Here is a 20,713-nt window from a genome sequence, read left to right as displayed (position 1 = left end):
AGAATCCCTGTGGGTGCTGCATCCCTGTGGATGCTGGAGGAGGATGTGGGGAGCTGTGCACCCCGTTCCCAGTGTGCCCCCAGTTCGGGAGCTCATCCCGGGGTTCCCGTGGCTCGGAGCAGCCGCTGTGCAGCCGGGGCCAGCGTTAAAGCTCGTTACGTAACCTGTGGCTGCTCCTCTCCCTCTCCTGATCATCTGCTCTCCTCCGAGTGACGGGAGGGAGGCTGGTCCCCCTCCCTGCTGCGTCACGGGAAGGGTGACACGGCTGTGGGGGGAGCCAGGGAGAAAGGTTAAGAGATTTGGGGCAGTCAGGAAGTGCCTCTGCTTGAAGGAGAAATCGCGTGAGGCTCTTTGCAGCTTCTCCTTGAGCTGCAGAATTGGCAAAATCTAAGAGCTGCAACTGCAGAGAGGAGCCGTAAGGGAGCCTGAAATCCATTAATTCCTGCGCTCAGCATGGAGGATTCTGCAGAGCAGAGTCAGGAGATGAGGTACCACATGCTGCAAAGGTAAGAATCACAGACCTGCCTGTCTCCTCCTGCCTGGGCTCTGTGCTGGAGATGCTCACTGAGCTTTTGGTGTTCATTTTATCCTCTGGAGCCTCACAGAGCCTGTGGGCTCTCCGTGCATGCAGCCTCTGGACAAAGATGCCAGGATGCAGCTCAGCTGGGGGATCAGGGTTGTTCAAGTTGGAGGTTCTGCACAACTTCTACCCACTGTGAGCTCTGAAGGATGGAAAGGCATTTTGAAAATTCCTCCATCACAAAATGTGGCAGTTGTGAGCATGTGGTTGGTAAGGATGACAGTCACTAACTCAGCATTTATTCTGTTTTGTTTAAAGCTCTGTGCTGTCTTCCTTGCTGCCCAGCTTCTACCTCATTTTACCCTGCAAAAAACCCCCAACTCTTCTGTTTTGATTACAATGTGCAGCCTGTGATTATTGATAAATAAGCTTAATGTTCTTGGTATGCTTACAAATCAAACTGTACTTGTTTATAAACAGGTGTTTGTTGCTTTCTGGATGATGAATCTCAGGCTCTGTTGACATTTTGCCTGTAGCAGTATCTTTGTGTGTAGTAACTTCTTGGTGGGACACTTCATATTTAAACATGTTCACAAATTCTCACCTCAGGATTTTTATCTCCCTCTTTTTGTTGAGAGTGCTCTCAATAAACCTGCAATGCATAAACCTCTCTCACTCCTTGGGCTCTGCTCCTTCCTTGCCAAGAAGACTCTGGACCTTCTAAATGCACAAATTTAGTAGAAATTCAACCTTAACTACGCATTTGCTCTCTTTCTTGCCTATTGGCTCCTATCCTTGTATTCCCAGGCTGAGCTCACAGGAGCATGTGAACTTTTGCTCACAGGGACACGTTCTAAGTTCAGTGACAATGTCTGGAAGAAGGGAAAGTACAAGGGGGTGAACCTGTGCACACAGAGCTTATTCTTTGCCTTCCTCTGGCTGTCAGCTCCCTGCTCTTCTCTAAGTTACGCCAGCCATTTTTGCGTCCATCCCACTTCCCAGTGGAATTACTCAATGGAGCAGCCGTTCAGCAGCTGATTAGGCCAGAGGTTCCACCCAGAGAGCTGCTGGGCACAGATCTGCCAGTGACTGGCACCGACCCCTTGGTGCTCTGGGGGCTTTCTAAAGCTCTGAGCTGAGCTTCCCAATCTTCACTCCTACAGAAGGGTTCTGTGATCCTGCCAGTGGCAGGGTAAGGGCTTCCCCGTGTTCCTGGGGAGAGAAACTTAGTGAAAGCAGAGTAAACACAGGAAAAACAAGTAAGCTGTGGGGTGAGCAGAGAGGCAAAGCTTCAGGGCCTGTGAAATCAAGAGTGTCTCATTAATTCCCAGTCGTGCTGCACCATGGCAGACACTGGGAGTGAGGAGCAGCTCTGTGCTTTCCCGTGGAATTTCCTCTCACAGTTTCAGCTTTGTAAACTTCAGCAAATCAAAGCCAAAGGGTGATCTATCCCTGTGTTGTTGCTGTGGAAGCTGAAGCAGGAGGAGGGGAAGTGACTGTGCCATTCCCACACAGAAGGGCTGTGGCAGGACACGGGGTTGGTCTTGGCAGGCACAAAATTGGCTTTCTGTGTTTGCAGTGGGAGTAACGTGATTAATTTGTCCTCTGGCTCTCAGAGCTTTTGAGGAAGATATTGAAGACTGGGTAGTGGAAAACTCTTGGAAAATGATTTCCGTAGCCAGTCTGAGTCTCTCATTTGCACCTGCAGATAAATTTGCTGTGCTTCCCAAGAGGATTTCCTTACGGAGTCTGATCTTTGGAGCTTGTTTTGCCAAATCCAGAAATCACTGCTGTTTCCAGCTTCTCTAGATGGATTGAAAGCAATCTGGTGGAGCATCGTTGTTCTGCATGGGGCAGCAACGTATTTTTACCTATTTATATTGTGGCATAGCTGGAATTTTTCCAGATAACCTGGATTTTGCGTGGAAATAACTGAAAAGTAGTTCAAAAGGAGTCATCCATGTAAAACTGAGGACCAGGCCATGTGGGTCTGGAGGCAAGGAGGGATTCTGGTTGTCTGCTTGGGGAATGTGGTCAAAGAGAACTTCCAAATTATTCACACCTTTCTTTTACTGGTGTGCAGCTGCACTGACAGGTTGTTTCTGTCTGCCCCCATTTCCTCAGGCCCAGCATGTCTGGTTTGCACCTTGTCAAGCAAGGCCGGGACAGGAAGAAGGTGGATGTGCAGCGGGATTTCACCGTGGCTTCTCCAGCAGAATTTGTTACTCGTTTTGGAGGGAATAAAGTCATTGAAAAGGTAAATTCCTGACCTTTTTTAGCATATTACAGCTCCTCTCCGGAGCTGTGACTTGGCTCTCTGTAAGGCTGTACACTGCAGGTATCAAATTACTGATATTCCTGAGCCTGGAAATTGTATTTCTGCCTGGAATCATTGTGTTTCCTTTTTCTATGTGATAAATAAACATCGTGTTATTTTAGCTTAATGTAGTGAGGAAAAAAATGTGAGCGAGCCAGAACACTTCTGCTGATGCAGAAGGATTTATAAACTGATATAACAAAAGTAGACTGGAAAAACATTAAGAAATGTATTTAAAAATAAATAATGATTTGATTTGAGTCCTTCTGCTCTTTAATCCAACCAAGGCATAACACATTAAAATTTTATGGTGAAACAAGAGCTGCTCTCTGAATTGACAGATGGGCCACGAACTGGATGAAACGGCACAGCCCAAAACTGGGCAAGGAGTCTGCAGGGGTAAAAACCTGCTTTCGTGATTGTTTATTGTTTTGTGCTATTTAGACTCTATTTCATCCTAGCTTCTAATGCACCCAGGTCCTGATAGCAAATAATGGCATTGCAGCAGTGAAGTGCATGAGGTCCATCCGGCGCTGGTCCTACGAGATGTTCCGCAATGAGAGAGCCATCAGGTTCGTGGTCATGGTCACTCCTGAGGACCTGAAAGCCAATGCAGGTGAGTTGGAGAGCTGGGGAAGGGTCACAGCCTCCTCCTTGCACAGCCCTAGGGATGCAGGAAGTGGAGTGTCCACCTGATCTGTCAGTAATGGGATGTTCTGGAGCAGATCAGCGCTTCCCAGAGAGTCAGCCCTGTGAGGAGCAGGCTGGGGGGGCTCAGCCTGGGGAAAAGGAGAATTTTAGACCAAGTCTGTTGTTAGATTTGCAGCCTAAATGGGACTTCCTCTGTGTTTGCAGAGTACATTAAAATGGCAGATCACTACGTGCCCGTCCCAGGAGGACCCAACAACAACAACTATGCAAACGTGGAGCTCATCCTCGATATTGCCAAGAGGATTCCAGTGCAGGTGAGAAGTGTCACCGACACTGAGCAATCTTCTCTCCTTCAGTAGGGAGTTGTGCCTGGGGAACAAGGCAGGACAAAGAAACTGAAATTCCAGACCTGTACTAGCACCCAAAGGCAAAATGTGTGACAGTGCAGTGGCTGTCCCAGGATGAATATCTGCAGGACAGGGAGGTTCTGTACTTCCCTACACCCAGCTCCTCCTCAGCAGGTTGCTGCAGCAGCCTGCTTGCACTCGTCTGCAAGGTGCAAGTCATCCTTTTAGCTCAGCACACCCTGTAGCTCAGAGGCTGCTCTGGCTCCTGGGTGTTCTGAGGCTGTTTTCCGTGAGGAAAAAAAAAGACATGGAGTGTTTGCATGTGTCTGTTTCTGCTCACTTGCTTGTTTTATTCAAACAAAGAGCAAACTGTGTTCTTTTCTCCTGCAGGCTGTGTGGGCTGGCTGGGGCCATGCATCAGAGAACCCAAAACTGCCAGAACTTCTCCACAAAAATGGGATTGCTTTCATGGGTGAGGAGATGGACTGCTCATGTAATGTCTAGTCCTTGTCTGAAGAGGGGTTGTTTAGGGAGGTAGAAAATCCTGAGTCCAAGAGAGAGCCATGAGGAATGGTCTGCAGTGCAAGATGGATTATCTGTTCTTTGCAGTAGTTCTTGTATGGAAGAAGGGGAAAGTTCTCCAAAATAGCCTTTAATGTTGAGATAAAAAGGCAGAAAAGATTCCTGTTGAACGAGATTGTTTCAAGATTGATTCAGCTTTCATTCAAAGCTGAATGTCCCTGTTCTCATTTGAAGAGGGTTCAGTTTTATGGGAAGAGTGGAGTTCTTCCCGAATCAGACTTCTGGACATTGCCCTAATGTCTGATATCCCTTGTGTCTCTCTCATGCATTGTCTTTGCTCTTTGCAGGTCCTCCCAGCCAAGCCATGTGGGCTTTAGGAGATAAAATTGCTTCTTCCATCGTGGCTCAGACTGCTGGCATTCCAACTCTTCCATGGAGTGGCAGTGGTAAGAAGGAAATTGTTTATCAAGATCATGCTAATCTTTTTTTCCTTCAACATGTCTAATTTTTAAGAAGCTCCGTGCTCAAAAGTGTGTTCCAGGAGATGTTCCATCTGTTCTGGGTTTCACATTAGTGCTGTTTGCCCACCACACCAGTGAGATGCCTTGGAAGCAATTCCATTCGTGATGGAATGAGCATGGAGATGGTGGGAGAAGCTGGCAGCACGCAGAGGAGGACAGGGAGGAGGGGTTGGGAGGAGAAGCGAGGAAACATGGAAGAGGCTGTTTCCTAGAGTGCAGCTGATGCTCACAGGCTCACCTGGTACACCCAGGGCTTGGAGACTCCTGCTCTAATGGAAGGTTCCATTAGAGGGGCAGGGTTCCATGGCAGGGCCTTGGAACAAGATGATCTTTAAAGTCCCTTCCAACCCAAAGCATTCCATGATTCTGTGTAGTCTTGGAGCCCATTCTCTACTTCCTTGGAAGCCCTCTGCAGTTTCAAAACACTATAAATAACCTGCTTCTCACAGATAAATGGAGGAGGAGATAATGGGTTGGATGAAAACACTTGCTCCCCAGAAATCAGGAATGTCTGTTTACATTCTGCATTCTCCCTTCTCTACGTGCTCCCAGCCTGGTTCCTTTTGTCACCCCTGTCCTGCACGTGGCTTCTCACAGCCTGGCAGCACAAGGAGCTCAGAGGGTGATGTTTGTGTTTCAGGTCTTCGAGTGGACTGGCAGGAAAATGATCTCCAGAAGCGAATCCTGAATGTTCCTCAGGAGCTCTACGAGAAGGGCTACGTGAAGGACGCGGACGATGGACTGCGGGTGGGTCTGGGGAGCTCTTTGAGGGGTCAGAGAGCTGGGTTGAGCTTTCTCCTCATGGGAGCACAAACTGGAACCAGACTGCAGCCCCAGAGCTGGGTCTTGGAAATTGGGAAGTGATCATTCACATGTCTTTGGCCCCAGCCTGCAGAATTAGGTGAGGATTAGCAGGCAGAGGCACGGTATGGGACCAAAGTTGTGTTGCATTAAAAGCTGTCATCTAGTTTTTGTTCAGTGCAGGAAGAAGGTGTTTTTAATAAAGACCCACAACCTCACACTTGACTCTGTCTTTTAAGTTTCTCCTTGAGGAAGATTTTTAGAATAAGAAATATTCCTGGCACAATACAGGATTGGGAGTTTTTCTTTGTGAAGAGCAGGAGTGGAGTGTGTGACTTTTCCATGTTTGCCAGCTTAATGATTTTCTGTATTATACAAAAGCTTTTCTGTGAGTTCGTAGATTTAATGGCATTGAAGCACTGACAAAAGATTTTGTGGTCACTCGGAGAGGTCAGAGTTCTCTGTAATCACAAAATCCCTGCTGATTTTTCCATCTACAGGCACCCTCTCCAACTGGGATATTTGGTTTCTATCCCATTGATTGTTAAATAGAGTCAGACATGGAGGCTTGGATGTGAATCAGTGGGGAAATAATGATCCTTTCACTGGATTCTGCTGCCTTTTTGTACTTACCCTGTTGTTCTGCCCATTTTGCCAGGCTGCTGAGGAGGTTGGCTACCCTGTCATGATCAAGGCTTCTGAAGGAGGAGGAGGGAAAGGAATCAGGAAAGTTAACAATGCAGATGACTTCCCCAGTCTGTTCAGACAGGTGACTTTTCCCACTGGTTGGTGCTGCCTTGTTCTAAATGTTCGGGCTGGGTGGTTCTGAGACACTCTGTCGATAATAGATCTTACAAAAGATGCTCTGCCTGTTCATTCTATCCCTGCTGTAGGTTCAAACTGAAGTCCCAGGCTCTCCCATCTTTGTGATGAGGCTGGCCAAGCAGTCCAGGCACCTGGAGGTGCAGATCCTGGCAGACCAGTATGGCAATGCCATCTCCCTCTTCGGCCGGGACTGCTCCGTGCAGCGCCGGCACCAGAAGATCATCGAGGAAGCTCCAGCCTCTATTGCAACCTCAGCAGTGTTTGAGCACATGGAACAGGTGAGAGTGGCTCTGCAGCTTCCCTTCCCCTGGCCGAGCTCCAGAGACAGGCAGGGCTTTGTATTTTTATTTTACATCACCCAGGGTTTTGCATTGTTGAATGTTTTAAAGGAGCAATATAGGGTTGTGTGTCTCGAACTGCTTAGTGTGGGCAGCCACTCACATTTCCACAGTGAGTCTCCCCAGAGCTCCCTTCTAAGCTATGTGCCCTCCAAAAAGGGGAGGGAAGTGTGTTTTAAATGTGTGTTACCATATTAAAGGCAAGCTGCAGGAGTTGTAGGAGTTGCCTAATGATGAGTGTTGCAAATATTTGCTTCAAACTCTGCCTTCTGTAAACTGTAAATTGAATGGCTTGGGAATCAAAACTCCTGTGCCACGGACTTTTCTCTGAGCAGTTTTTGGATGCTTCAGAATGCCAGCAAAAATCTGAAGTGGGTGTGGTGGATGAACAGAGAGAGCACAGGTAACTGGCAATGAAATATTCCTTTTTCCCGTGTCCCAGTGTGCAGTGAAGCTCGCCAAAATGGTGGGATACGTGAGTGCAGGCACTGTGGAGTACCTGTACAGCCAGGATGGCAGCTTCTACTTCCTGGAGCTGAACCCACGCCTGCAGGTGGAGCATCCCTGCACGGAGATGGTGGCAGATGTCAACCTGCCAGCAGCGCAGCTCCAGGTGAGCACAGAAAATTGAATTTCTCATCTTTCAGTAGGTTCAGCAGTTGTTTGAAGTTCCCCAAAGCCACGAGGGCATCCCTCAGAGATCGTGTAGAGAGCTGCTGTTGGATGTGCTGTGGCTTGTCAGTCCCTTGTGTGTCCCCCCAAACTCCTGGCCCCCAACTTTGCAGCAGTGGGTGGATGCCACAGTCCCCTTGCACCTCATTAAGGCTCTGTGTGCTTTTCTACTTCCTTTTTGAACTCTATCTATAGAAAGGCTCCAATGAACAGGACAAGTGGGATTTTGCTGCATGAGGATGCAGCCTGCAGCTGGTTCTGCAGGTTACTCTCCCCACAGTTTCTAATTGCAAAATTCCACAGTTTCCTATAAACAATTAGGGCCCTTCTGTCTCACCGGGACCTCAGTATATTTTTAACAGGCCTAATGCGTGCCCATCCTCAGCTGACCTGGCACTGTCAGCTTTCCCTGGAGCCTCAATCAGTCAATGGAAAATACTGGCTGAAGGGCTTAAGGTGGATATTACACTGAGCTCAGTTGTCCTGGGAAATGGGAATGTTCGAGTCTGTGAGGAGAGAAACTTAGTGGTGGGGTTTTTTGAATACTTTTTTTTTCCTCCTTAGATTGCCATGGGGGTCCCCCTGCACAGGATCAAGGATATCCGAATGATGTATGGAGTTTCTCCATGGGGAGACACAACCATTGATTTTGAGAACTCAGCCCATGTCCCCAGTCCCCGTGGCCACGTCATCGCTGCCCGGATCACCAGTGAGAATCCTGACGAGGTGAGCCTTCAACTTCTGTGCTTGCTGCTCACCGTGGGCTTTACAGGCTCAGCCCCTGCTGCTGCTGCAAGTTTTGGCAGCAAATTTAAAAGATTCTTCCCTTACCTAACTTAGACTCTGCTTAGACACAGCCTGAACTAGTTTTACAGCACAAAGAGGGGTTCTCAAAGCCTTCAGAACCCTAATTCTGGATTATTCGCCTTTTCTTTAGGGTGTAGAGCAGTGTCTGTCTGTCTTTGCAGGGATTTAAGCCCAGTTCTGGCACGGTTCAGGAGCTGAATTTCCGCAGCAATAAGAACGTCTGGGGCTATTTCAGTGTTGCTGCTGCAGGAGGCCTCCATGAATTTGCTGATTCCCAGTTTGGTCACTGCTTCTCCTGGGGAGAGAACCGTGAAGAAGCCATCTCGTAAGTCAGAGATGTGGGAGAGCCTTGGGAATCACTTGGGTTTTTCTTCTTTGATCCAAAGTGCCATGGCAAAACAAGGCTCCTTACCTCTAGGAGTTTTAAGAGAAATTTCCCTGTCTTTATCTAGTTTGTCATTTCGTGGTCAGGCTTCTCATCCTGTCTTGCTTTGCAATTCCACTGTGTTGCACCTACATTTCTGCACTTCTTGCTTAATTTTTTTTCTTTTTTTTTCCTTTCTGTTTCATCCCTGCCCTGTACACCTGCTGCTGGGGTATGATACAGCTACCACAGTGTGAAAGTCCCTCTTTAAAGCATCCAGGTGAAGGCTTCCAACAGGAAAAACATTGCTAACCTGACTTACCAACGCTTCAGGATGGTTTGTAAACCATGGAGTGTCCTCTGTGGTGTGGGATTTTAAAGCATCTGGTCCTAAGGCCAGATGACCTGTCTGACCTGTCATCCACGTTTTTCATCCAGAGCCTTTCCCCAGTTCCACTCTGGGTGGGGTGGACACCACGTCTGTCTGTCTGTTGTACACCCCTGACACGTGGTAGGGGCCTGGGTGAAGATAGCAGGGGCAACTCCTGATCCCACTGAGCTGCTCTTCTTCACAGCAGCAGCAGGCTGAAGGAAATCAATGTCCCATTCCCAAACATTCCTGCAGGATTCTGCTCCAGTGCCTGTGCTCTTCTGCTCTGTCCTTCAGATGCTTTTCTGTCTGGAGCTGCCAGCTTGCCTGCTACCATTAGTATGGGATAGATAACAGGGCTTCTTTCCCCTTCCAGAAACATGGTGGTGGCTCTGAAGGAGCTGTCCATCCGAGGGGACTTCAGAACCACTGTGGAATACTTGATTAAACTGCTGGAGACAGAGAGCTTCCAGCAGAACCGCATCGACACGGGCTGGCTGGACCGGCTCATCGCCGAGAAAGTGCAGGTGCAGCTGCTCCCCTTGCAGGAACACGGATGGGAATGAGCAGGGGAAGGGGTTGGGTGCCTGCTGGTGCAAAGGAGTTTAGGAGTGGTGAATGTCCACTTAATGAATAAACATTTTCACTGGCATTACTTTTTACATGTATCGAAATCCCACGTCATCCCTGTTGGGGAAAGCTGGTCTTAGAGTTGTCCAGAAAAGCATTGAGAGCAGTGTTATGTTTGGAATCTGGGACAGACAACAGTGGGAATGTTGCTGGAACCTCAAGATTTGATCCAGGCAGAAGAAAATGTAGTTTTAAGGAGTTACAGAAATAATGGCTTCTATGGAGAGTTCACATGGCTGCTACACCAGCTTAATTTTAAAGAGAGGTTGGCCATGAACCAAAAATAGAGCTGAGGCTGGTGATTCTTCTAGCTGGGTGTTCAGATTGGGCTGAAGCTGGAGGAGGTGTGACTGTGTCTGTCCCCTGTTTTAGGCTGAGAGGCCTGACACCATGCTGGGGGTGGTGTGTGGAGCTCTGCACGTGGCTGACGTGAGCCTCCGGAACAGCGTCTCCAACTTCCTGCACTCCCTGGAAAGGTAAAAGTGCCAGCTCCTCTCTAGTAATGACTCCTGGTTTACAAGTCCAGTCTGGGAATGCTCAGGGCTTGTTATCTGCTGACTGTTCCCTGGCCCCAGGGAGCTGTTTATCCGCTGAGAAAACTGGCAGGTATCTGCATCTCCTCAAAATATCCCCTGCTGTCTGCACAGATTGCTCTGGTTTCTAGCAGAAGCTCCAGGAAATGGCTCAGGAACACGGAGTTCTTTCTCTGTGTGCTGGTAGGGCAGCACTGGGGAGTCTTGAATCACCCAGAAGTGAATGGAAAGGAGAGCAAAGCCGGCCTGTGTGGCTGGAGGGACTTTGACTTTGTCAAACTGATTTGTGTCTCTCCTAAGACAAGACTCTAAAAACCTACTCCCATCTCTCTGCTAGTGTTTCCCAAAGCCTTGCACGCATCTCTGAATCTCTTTGGACCCCTGGTAGCCTTTTGGTGGCTTGTGGAAGATCAGTTTTGTTTTGTACTTCCCTTTCCAGGGGCCAAGTCCTCCCTGCTCACACTCTGCTCAACACTGTGGACGTGGAGCTCATCTACGAGGGACGGAAGTACGTGCTGAAGGTACAGAGTGGGACTGACCCACCCTCCTGCCTCTGGGCTGGACATGGCTGTGTGTGCTGCTCTGGCCTAATCTTTGCACAGATTTGTACAGGGAATTACATCTGAGCAGGGTTTATTTTCTCTGCTTTAGTGGGTGAAGAAATTGGCACAGCCTCCTTTATGATAACACCCCTCACGTTGCTCCACTGCCATGTCTCTGTAAACATTTCAGCCTCTTGCTCTGAGGAGGGTGAAAATTACTTTGTTACAGGCAAAGACGACTAGGGGTTGACCAAAACTTCCAACTTGGAAAACTCTGGGAGTTGTGGCAACCAAGGCACTCAGTGATGTGTTCAATTCACTGGATAATTCCCATTCCTGTGGATTTGCAGGTGACCAGGCAGTCTCCCAATTCCTACGTGGTCATCATGAACAGCTCCTGTGTGGAAGTCGATGTGCATCGCCTGAGTGATGGGGGGCTGCTCCTCTCCTACGATGGCAGCAGCTACACCACCTACATGAAAGAGGAAGTGGACAGGTAGCAACCTGTACAGGTTCATGTTTAGCATTTACACAGCCAAAAGGAGGTGTATTTGTAACTTCCTGCTTCCCAAAAGATCAGCTGGGAATGGAGTTCTCTCCTAGAAAGAGTTTACCAGATGTACTGTGGGTGAGTTCTAGGACAGCAGATCTTAGCTACTGTCAGAAGAAGGATCTGGCTGTGCACCACGTGGAGTCCATATTCCTCTGCTTGGTCCTTAAAAGTGACTTTTGGAATTGTAAAAACCAAAACACCAGAATCTGAGTCTTTAAAATTCTTGATCCTCCTCAGCTGCCTTAGAAATAGACAAGTTGTACTGTTTCAGTGCATCCCCTCAAAATTCCCTGCAAGGATCATAAGCAGTAAGGGCAGTAAAGGGCATCCCCAGGTCTGGAATGTGAACTCTGCCCCCTCTGCTGTGTTATCTTCTGGGAAAATTAATGGATCTGTTCCGGAGGACAAAGAATTTGGGTAACTTTCTGGGTTTGAATCTCCGCCTCTGAGTTGGTTGAGCTGTTCTCCTTTAGTTTTGTTTCGAAGTAGAATAGGGAAAGGGAGACTGGATTTTCCCCTTCCCATGCCTTCCCCAAGGAGTTCTGTTGCACTGACCTGTCCTGTTCTTCCCTAGGTATCGCATCACCATTGGGAACAAGACCTGTGTGTTTGAGAAGGAGAACGATCCCTCCATCCTGCGCTCGCCTTCCGCTGGGAAGCTGATCCAGTATGTGGTGGAGGATGGGGGACACGTGTTTGCAGGCCAGTGCTTCGCAGAAATTGAGGTAAAAGTCTCAGAGAACTGCCCAGGCTGCCCAGGAAAAAGCTCAGGGGGAGGGATGTTGGATGCTTTGGGGCTGGGAGGTAAGCGTGAGGGATAATTCAGAGTATTTCATTTACAAATTTTAACCTGAACTAAAGCAGGAATCATCAATGAGAGTGATGAGGTGGGGAAGAAATTACTTAACAGCTGAAGTTTGAGTGAAATTAATGACTGTGCACCAAGTGATGAGCAAAATTTCTCAGCAGTGAGACCATGGTTGTCACCTTCCTGTGATTCCAGAGAAGCTGGGATCCATGTGTTACCCAGCTGTGGTGAAGAAGGCCTTCTCCTTGTAGTACTGACACAGAGTTACATGCCGGGATGAAGTAACAAACTAAGAGTTCTCTGATTAGCTGATCATTTATTGGGTTGATCCCATAAGTTAATAAGTATCACTCCTCCCTTCTCCCTGGCAAGTTACTTAACTCTTACCGAGGAGGAGGATGAGCAATTTCTGCATCTCCATGAGGAAAGCACAAGGGGTTGTGTAGGAGTGTGTGGCTCAAAACAGATTTGAGGGAGGGGAGGGTGTGTGATGACAGAGGGGCAATTAAACCAGTTGGGGACAATGTGTAGGAGAAAAATATCAAGACAGAGATCCAGCTGTTTTATGTAAGAGCTTTTGCACTGCAACAGGTCATGGCTAAGAAGGAACCACCCACACAATCCCTGTGGAGCACAGCAAGGGTAAAACCAAACTGGCTCCCCCATACCCAACCCTACTGCTCCAAAGCTCCCATGGTTGATCTAAGGAAGCATTTCTGTCTGGGAAGAGCTGTCTGAGGGCTCTAGAAAGTGATCCTGGTTCCCTCTGCTTGAAGTGAAGGTGTGGCTGTAGCCTTTGAGAGGAGCCTTTGGGATGCTGCAGTAAATTGTCTGCTTTGTTCATTGTGCTGAGTGTGGGACCTTCCCGAGTCCCTCTTGGTTCAGGCAGTGTGGGCAGTGATGTTCCTGAAGTTCCTGCCACACTATTTTGTGGCCAATTATTTTGTTATCCCATTCACTTTAGTGTCTGGGTTTCATTCCCAATGTCTGTGCTTGTAAGTTTTTGGAAACACCTGAGTGCCAGAGGTGCTCATGCAGGTCTCTCTGTGGTGGGACACTGGCTGCTGGCTCCCAAAAGTAGAACCATTCTGGGCACATGGAGCTGAGTGTGTGACCTGTTTTCCGTGCTACAGGTGATGAAGATGGTGATGACGATAACAGCAGGAGAATCGGGCTGCATCCACTATGTCAAACGCCCAGGGGCTGTCCTGGATCCAGGCTGTGTGATTGCCAAGCTCCAGCTGGATGATCCCAGCAGGGTTCAGCAGGTGAGGAGCTGCAGAAAGCACAGATGTCAGTGGGATTTTAATAGGGGGGTGATGTCGAGAGTGGTACGAGGTGGTCCAGTGAACCAGTTTCCCATTTGTGCATTGTACTGGAATTGTCACTTCACTGTTTGTTTGTCTCAGATGAGGACTGGGACTGAGATTCCTCTCTCTCTCTCTAATTCAGGCTAAGCTTATCTACCATTCTTGCTCTCTGCTTACCTCAGTAATATTGTGGGGATGTATCTTTCAACCAAGTGCATTTCCCACTCTGGGAATCCTTGCAAGTTCAACCTTGGCTCCAGTGGAGGGCAGCTGGCTGTTCCCCATGGCTGGTGCCCCACAGGAGGGTCAGTGAGGCTGTTGCTTGTTGCAGGCTGAGCTGCACACGGGTACCCTGCCCCAGATCCAGAGCACGGCGCTGCGGGGCGAGAAACTGCATCGCATCTTCCACTACGTGCTGGACAACCTGGTCAACGTGATGAACGGGTACTGCCTGCCAGAGCCCTTCTTCAGCAGCAAGGTACTGGGGGCTTCTTCTTCCAGATCCAAAACACAAAGTTCTTGCAGCTCAAGGCAGGGTTGGGCAGTTCTCTGCCACAGCCAGAGGACCCCGAGTCAGGGCAGCACCCATGAGATGGGATGTTGGACATCACCCCTTTCCTTTTTATCCTTTTTGCTGTTTATTCTCTTCTTCATGCTTGTCTTCCCACTGTCTTGTCTCTCTCTAGGTGAAGGGCTGGGTTGAGCGATTAATGAAGACCCTGAGGGATCCATCTCTGCCCCTGCTGGAACTTCAGGACATCATGACCAGCGTTTCTGGACGGATCCCACCCAACGTAGAGAAGTCCATCAAGAAGGAGATGGCCCAGTATGCCAGCAACATCACCTCGGTCCTCTGCCAGTTTCCCAGCCAACAGGTGACCAACCACACCTCTGTGGAGGAATAAAAATTGGTTTGTGTTGGGGCATGGAGAGAGAAAGTTCCTTTAGATTACATGGAGCTTAATTGAACCTGAAAGGTGTGTTTGAACACGGGGTCTTCATGTGAAAGACACTTGCCTGTGTCACCTCAGGGCTTGTCTCCTGGGCCTGTGCTGAAGGGTTCGTGTTCCCTGCTCAGTACAGCTTTAAACAGGCACTTTGGAAACACTTTAATCTTAGCAGTGGCCTTGTGGGCATTTATTTGTTTGCTTTTTGTCTGGTACATGTGCTGGAGTGCAATTTGTGGTGCCAGTGTTAGCTCAAAAACCAATGACTGCGGCCAAGGGAGGCCTGGTTGGGTAAGGAGATGTTGGAAGCTGATTTCTCCACCCTGTGATACCGTGCATTGATTTTTGTCACTGGCAGGTCATGAACTTCCTTTGCTGGAGTCTGCTGGGGCTGTGGTGTGTCTCTGCTGGTTGTCCAGCCCATCCAGGACTGGGATGTCACGTGCTTTTCCCTTTCAGATTGCCAACATCCTGGACAGCCACGCAGCCACCCTGAACCGCAAGTCGGAGCGCGAGGTTTTCTTCATGAACACGCAGAGCATCGTGCAGCTCGTGCAGAGGTCAGCCATTCCCAGGGGGTCCTGCAGGACAGGAGCTGCCCCCAGCAGGGGTGGCAGGGGTTCTGTGTGCATTCAGCCTCACTCAGCGCTGGGTTTGGTGCCTTTGCCTCTGCAGGTACCGCAGTGGGATTCGGGGCCACATGAAGGCCGTGGTGATGGACCTGCTCCGGCAGTACCTGAAGGTGGAGACTCAGTTCCAGCACGGTGAGTCCCTGGGCACATCAAGGGTTTGATTTATGAAGGAGTCATATTTGGACCCAGAAAGTTCATGTGGGCCCTTGGAGAAGGTTTGCTCTCACTTTGTGCTGAGGGTGAGCTGCACAGGCTTGCTTTTAAGGGTTTGCAGTCAGCCTGGGTTTTGTAGAGGAGCTTCTGTCCCCAAAGCTCAGCTGAAGCTGAGAGGTGAAATCAGTGCCTTGCACTGCTGTATCCAGGCACAAGATGGCAATGAAGCCCTGGCTGATTCCGAGGCTCTGGCTCTTACAGGTAGTTCTGATTCTGCTCTTCTTTTGTCCTGCTCCATTACCTGCCCCAGCCTAATGGTACTGCAGATTCATTTCCACTTCAATTTGCTGGAAGCAGAGGATGGTGCAAGGCTTTTTGCTGTTATTTCATTTTGGTTGTCATTTGAATGAAAGTCTGAGCTCCCTATTCCTCTCTCAGTATTGCTCACAAAGGAGGCATTTGGTGCTGGAGCTGTTGATTAAGAGTGGGATGTTTGAATTAAAGTTTGCAGTAGGTGATGGTGGGAATGCTTTCTTCCCAAATTGATTGTGTGGACCATAGAATGACGGACTGGTTTGGGTGAAAGGGACCTTAAAGCTCATTTCATTCCACCCTTGCCATGGGCAGGGACACCTTCCACTATCCCAGGCTGCTCTAAGTCCTGTCCAGCCTGGCCTTGGGCACTTCCAGGGATCCTGGGGCAGCCACAGCTGCTCTGGGCACTCTGTGCTAGGGCATCCCCACCCTCACAGGGAGGAATTTTTTTCTAATATCCAATCTAACCCCGCTGCCTGTCAGTGTGAAGCCATTCCCCCTTGTCCTGTCACTCCATCCCTTGTAAATGGTTTCTCTCCATCTTCCTTGTCGGCTCCCTTCAAGCCAAGGAGATTCTCCAAAAATACATGTAGAAAAATAAAGACACATCTAGTAACTTGTACTCCTTGCCACAGAGGTGTGAAGACTGGGAAAGAAATGTGCATTTCTGCCTGCAGGTCACTATGACAAGTGTGTGTTCACCCTTCGGGAGGAGAACAAGAGTGACATGAACGCGGTGCTGAACTACATCTTCTCCCATGCCCAGGTCACCAAGAAGAACCTGCTGGTGACAATGCTCATTGTAAGTGTCTGATGCTTGCTTTCTCTCTTTCCCTCTTTCTCTCTCTTTCTTTCCTTCTCTCTCTCTCTCTTTCTCTCTTTTGTCTTTTATTTTACAAACATAATGTTGTCTGTTACTGCCAAAAATACATCCAAAGTAGCCATCCACGAAATAACTCCCCAAAGCAAAGAAAGTGTCATAATTTTCCTAGACCGAGGCTGGGTTTCTTAAATTCTCATCTGTAAGGATGATGTAAGGACCCTGGCATTCTTTCTTTCTGGCTCTCCTTTTCCCCCCTTTTTTTTCCCCCTTTCCCTTTTTGGTGTGTGGTGTGATTGTAAGTAACGCTTGCCTTAAGAATCTCATTATTTGAACACGGAGCCATATTTCCTCTGAGAATTCTGGAGTAGCTTTGAGCCGGGGCTGTTCATTTCTCAAGTAATCACGCTGGCGTGATGGAGAGAGAAAATGGCAGCTGTTCACAGCTCAGGCCTTCAATTTTCTTCAGAGTCCAGTCACTCAAGTGTGTAATTACACGGGGGTGCCGGCGAGGCGTTAGCCCTTGTCAGAGAGCTGGGCTGAGGCTTTGCTGCTGCCTTTGCCAATCAGTGCAGGCAAAGCCAGTGCCTGGCTTTAGTTTGTTGTTGTCATCCTCATGATTCCTTGCTAAAATGGGCCTGGAAGTTTGGGTCTGGTTTGTCACCTCGTGTGGGCCGTGCCTCGCTGGCTCTTGGTGTTGGCCGTGTGAGGGAGCGAGGGGCGTGTGGGGAGACCTCAGAGAGCCTCAAAGAGGTTTCCTTGGCCCTTCCTGTTGGGTCATTCTTCCCAGCACCACTGCCACTTACTTCTGCACAAGTAAAGGCCAACCTCCCAGTTTGCCAGGACTTGAAGCACCTTCTCACTCATGGCTCTTCACATCCCCGTGGCATGTTTGGTGTCACCACGGTGAAGGCTGAGGTGTTTTATGGGTGCCCAAGCTGTTTGTGTGGCGTGGGGTAAGTCTGTCCTCCAAGGGCAGCCTCGCTGCCTGTGTGGCTGTTATTGATGTGTCCCAGGAATCCATTATTAACCAGGGGCTCTGAGGATGGCTTTAGTAATGGTCTTATGCTGCCATCATTCACCTTTTTTAGCCAGCAGGCGCTGGAGGCAGGGTGGGAACTGCTTCATCCTTCATACATCTGTTGAAATATGGTGTGATTTGTTGTTGTATGTTCATTTTCTGTGCTTAACTTATGCACGTCCTGGCCTGAACAGGATGGAATGGCTGCTGGCATGGCAGGGTCTCGTGTCCTGTTGCGTTTCTGTTCCCTGGAGCAGCAACATAACAACACCCAGGAGTTTGTGCTTGAAATCCAGCAAAGGCAGTTCTTGAATTATTCACTGTGAACCCCCTCAGTGTCCTGGAGTGGATAAATGCACAGAACTTTCTTTGGGGACAATCGCACTCATGTTTGGTGGCCCAGGACTGGTCAGGAGGAGACAGCAGTCTAATCAGAGTTTGGAGCTCAGATGTTTTCTCAGTGGTTTGAGTATGGTCTGTGTCCCTGGAGAGCTGTGTCACCATTCCTAGAGGTGCCATCATGCCTGAGTGGGGCTGGAGAGAAAGGGATCAAGGGCAGTGGGAGGGAGAAGCTGTTGAGCTCTGGAATCTCGTGGAGCTGTTGTTTAGTTAGTCACTCTATGGGACTTTTGTATTACCTGGTTTTGGTTTTTACTTCATTTTCCCTGGCAGGTTTGTCAATCCAGCCTGCTGCACAGAGGTTTCCCCTTATTGTTTTATATTTCTTGGATCTTCAAATGTCCTCTTCTGGTCTGTAGGTGTTTAAGATCTCTTTAAACTTTAAGGCACCAGCTCTTTCCTGTGGCAAATCCCTGTTTCATCTCACATTTCCCTCCTATGATTAATTTATCAAGACAAGCTGTTAAGTGCTGTGTGGAAGAAGCATGTTAGAGGCTCCTAGAGGGTTTCCAGCTTTGGGGTGGGAGGGAAGAGGCTCACAAGAAGTGTTGAAGACTGTGGGATTACTCATGGGAATTGAAACTATTTTTGGAAGAAAGCCTTTACTGTTTGCATTTTTTTGAATGGAGGAATTCAGAAGAGTTTTGGAACAGCATTAACACTGGAAGTTATGCTCTTCAGTTTTGTTGTTTTATCCAGCCAATTTAGACAGTAAGGTAAGCTTGTGGATTTCCTCAGATCTACGATTCTCTGGTTAGAAGAAATATTATGAGTCAGTCATGTACCATGACAGTACATTATTCATGGGTTTAGTTGGCTTTGCTTAGCCTTGTCAGAGGAATGACAGATCTTCTTTCTGGTGTTGGCTGAAGCTGCACAAAGTTTGTGGGTGGTTTGTGGTTGTGGAGCTGTGGAGACTTTCGGGGTTTGAGGTGTTTTTTATGTGGACGTCAGGAGGTTCTCTGGCAGTGTAACTCTGGTCGCCCTTCATGGCGACCTTTACATGCTCCACAAGGTGTCTGGCTACAATTTATGCTCTTTGAATTTTGCATTGGTGCTAGGAGAAACTTCTGGTACAAACCTGAAACAGGGTAATGGGAAATGGTTTTCTGAGTCTCTCTGACAAGTCAGCATTTCTCATGTGTTTGGGTGCCAAACATGTGCTACAAATAGGGGGATGGGAGATGGTCCCTGTCCCTTCTTTTACCTTTTATTTATGTGTGTAAAATTGCTGAATACTGAATATTTGTATCCTTGTCAGCACAGGATAATTCAGGTCGGGACTTTTGGGGATGGTGTGGTCCTGCCGTGAGTGTGTGCTCATATTCCAGGTTCAAACTCCTTTGAGGGAGTACAGATGATGTTTTCCCTCTGTTCTAAGCATTTCCTGTTCTCTCTGCTCCCAGGACCAGCTCTGTGGCCGTGACCCCACCTTGACAGACGAGCTGATCAATATCCTGACAGAGCTGACCCAGCTCAGCAAGACGACCAACGCCAAGGTGGCCCTGCGAGCGCGGCAGGTGAGGGATCCCTGCCCGGATCCCTCCGGGCTGCTCCCGCCTGGAGCTCACCCCTTTGGGAAATCCATATCTGCTGCTGTTCATTTTGATCACTGTGCAAATGGGGAGAGCAGGTTACTGTGAGCAGCACTTTGACAGTCAAGCAATTAACAGTGATTAACCGTGGCGACAGGCAAAGATTGCGGTGCATTCCCAATCACTGTAATATTTAAATTTAACACGCGTTCCGTTGTCCCTGCTCCTCCAAAAAGTTTCGTCTGGCTCACACAGGAGTTAACTGGGAGTAGCCCATGGTTTGTATGATGGAGGAAGTGGAAATGCATGGTTACTGTGGTTTTTGGTGGCTTTGGCATCTGCAAACCTGACCAGCACAGGCTGCCTGGATTGTGCAGGAACAGCCAGGACGTGCTCTCCAGGTTCCTCAGCTGCCTTACAATCCTTGTGGATCCACGTGTGCAGAGAACAGGGAGAGCCATTTACACAAGAACCAGATGTTCTTTGCAGCTGCTGAGGAATTATCACACAGAATTATGCTGGCCTTTTGTAAGTTTTCTTCCCTCTCTGAGTTGTGCTTTGTCAATTTTGTTTTAACCTGGAAATAATTGGAAAAACTCTTGATGCTGTCAGTTCCAAGAGTCCGGTACAGAACGAATTTGAATGTCACACACAGGCACCCAGATACTGTTGTGAGCTTCCTCTTCAGCAGTTCAGTTTAACCCTCCCTCTGTTGCCAGGAAGGAGTGAGAGGGCGCAGTGGTTTCCTGATAACGCTGACCCCAGGGTCTGATCACTCCTCTCACTCCACAGTCCCTATCTCCAGCCTAAAAGTCTAAAGCAGGAAAGCTCACACTTTGGAGGTCTCTCCTTTTATTTCAAAGCTTGGCTATTGAAAACGAACAGGGTGTTTGAAGCTGCTCAGTGACCTTCTGTTTCCTTCAGGATTGTGTTTGTGTCCTTGAACCATTCTGCTATTGAACCTCCCTGCAGCAACCGGGGATGGTGCTGCAGTTCTTGTGTTGCTCTTCCACTTCATTTTCCCTGCAAGCTGCTTCCATTTCTTCCCTCTGCATCCTTCGTGTTGGGCATTTAATACCTGGCAGTGGTGTCTGTTTGCTGCCCTGCTTGGGAGCAGAGCGTGGCTCCGGCGTGGGCCTCCCCACAGCTGCTGCCTGCCAGCTCTGCTTCCCAATTACCAGCCGGGCAGGCAATCCCCAGGACTAGCAGCTCTGCACTGCTAAATCACATGCACTGATGGAACTTGATTGAAGCTGTTCCCTTTCTCTATGGGGAATTGCCAATAATACAAATGGAGCAGATTACACAAACGAGGCCGGGGAGGGGAGAGGGTTTGCGGCGTCGCGCGGGTGCCGCAGAGAGAATCTGGCTGCCTCTTCAGGGATGGAGCTGGCTGGTTCTGCCTGGAGGTGGCAGCCCCCTGCTGATGGCCCAGCGTGGCTCCTTTCTCTGACATTCCC

At 48.8% G+C, this 20,713-nt stretch overlaps 1 protein-coding gene across 8 annotated transcripts in view; it reads left to right on the top strand.

The window, feature by feature from the left end:
* ACACA (acetyl-CoA carboxylase alpha) overlaps nt 1-20,713 on the top strand; it is a 102,908-nt gene that overhangs the window by 15,020 nt on the left and 67,175 nt on the right. For 6 of the 8 annotated variants that reach the window (XM_010402305.3, XM_039562970.1, XM_010402306.3 and 3 more), the window contains 23 exons: nt 2,645-2,777; nt 3,315-3,453; nt 3,693-3,802; nt 4,226-4,307; nt 4,705-4,803; nt 5,519-5,625; nt 6,338-6,448; nt 6,573-6,782; nt 7,285-7,455; nt 8,079-8,240; nt 8,483-8,646; nt 9,432-9,582; nt 10,058-10,161; nt 10,658-10,739; nt 11,111-11,256; nt 11,888-12,038; nt 13,255-13,389; nt 13,763-13,909; nt 14,118-14,306; nt 14,838-14,938; nt 15,054-15,142; nt 16,156-16,280; nt 19,125-19,238. In XM_010402305.3, coding sequence (XP_010400607.2) covers nt 2,645-2,777; nt 3,315-3,453; nt 3,693-3,802; nt 4,226-4,307; nt 4,705-4,803; nt 5,519-5,625; nt 6,338-6,448; nt 6,573-6,782; nt 7,285-7,455; nt 8,079-8,240; nt 8,483-8,646; nt 9,432-9,582; nt 10,058-10,161; nt 10,658-10,739; nt 11,111-11,256; nt 11,888-12,038; nt 13,255-13,389; nt 13,763-13,909; nt 14,118-14,306; nt 14,838-14,938; nt 15,054-15,142; nt 16,156-16,280; nt 19,125-19,238 — 3,022 coding nt within the window. Of the gene's footprint in view, nt 1-298; nt 507-2,644; nt 2,778-3,298; nt 3,454-3,692; nt 3,803-4,225; nt 4,308-4,704; nt 4,804-5,518; nt 5,626-6,337; nt 6,449-6,572; nt 6,783-7,284; nt 7,456-8,078; nt 8,241-8,482; nt 8,647-9,431; nt 9,583-10,057; nt 10,162-10,657; nt 10,740-11,110; nt 11,257-11,887; nt 12,039-13,254; nt 13,390-13,762; nt 13,910-14,117; nt 14,307-14,837; nt 14,939-15,053; nt 15,143-16,155; nt 16,281-19,124; nt 19,239-20,713 lie in introns of those variants that run through there. The other 2 variants (XM_010402303.4, XM_010402304.4) reach the window with 2 other exon arrangements.

The sequence above is a fragment of the Corvus cornix genome, chromosome 19 (assembly GCF_000738735.6).
Source record: "Corvus cornix cornix isolate S_Up_H32 chromosome 19, ASM73873v5, whole genome shotgun sequence".
Classification (NCBI taxonomy): domain Eukaryota; kingdom Metazoa; phylum Chordata; class Aves; order Passeriformes; family Corvidae; genus Corvus; species Corvus cornix.
This window is presented reverse-complemented; position numbering and strand designations above follow the sequence as displayed.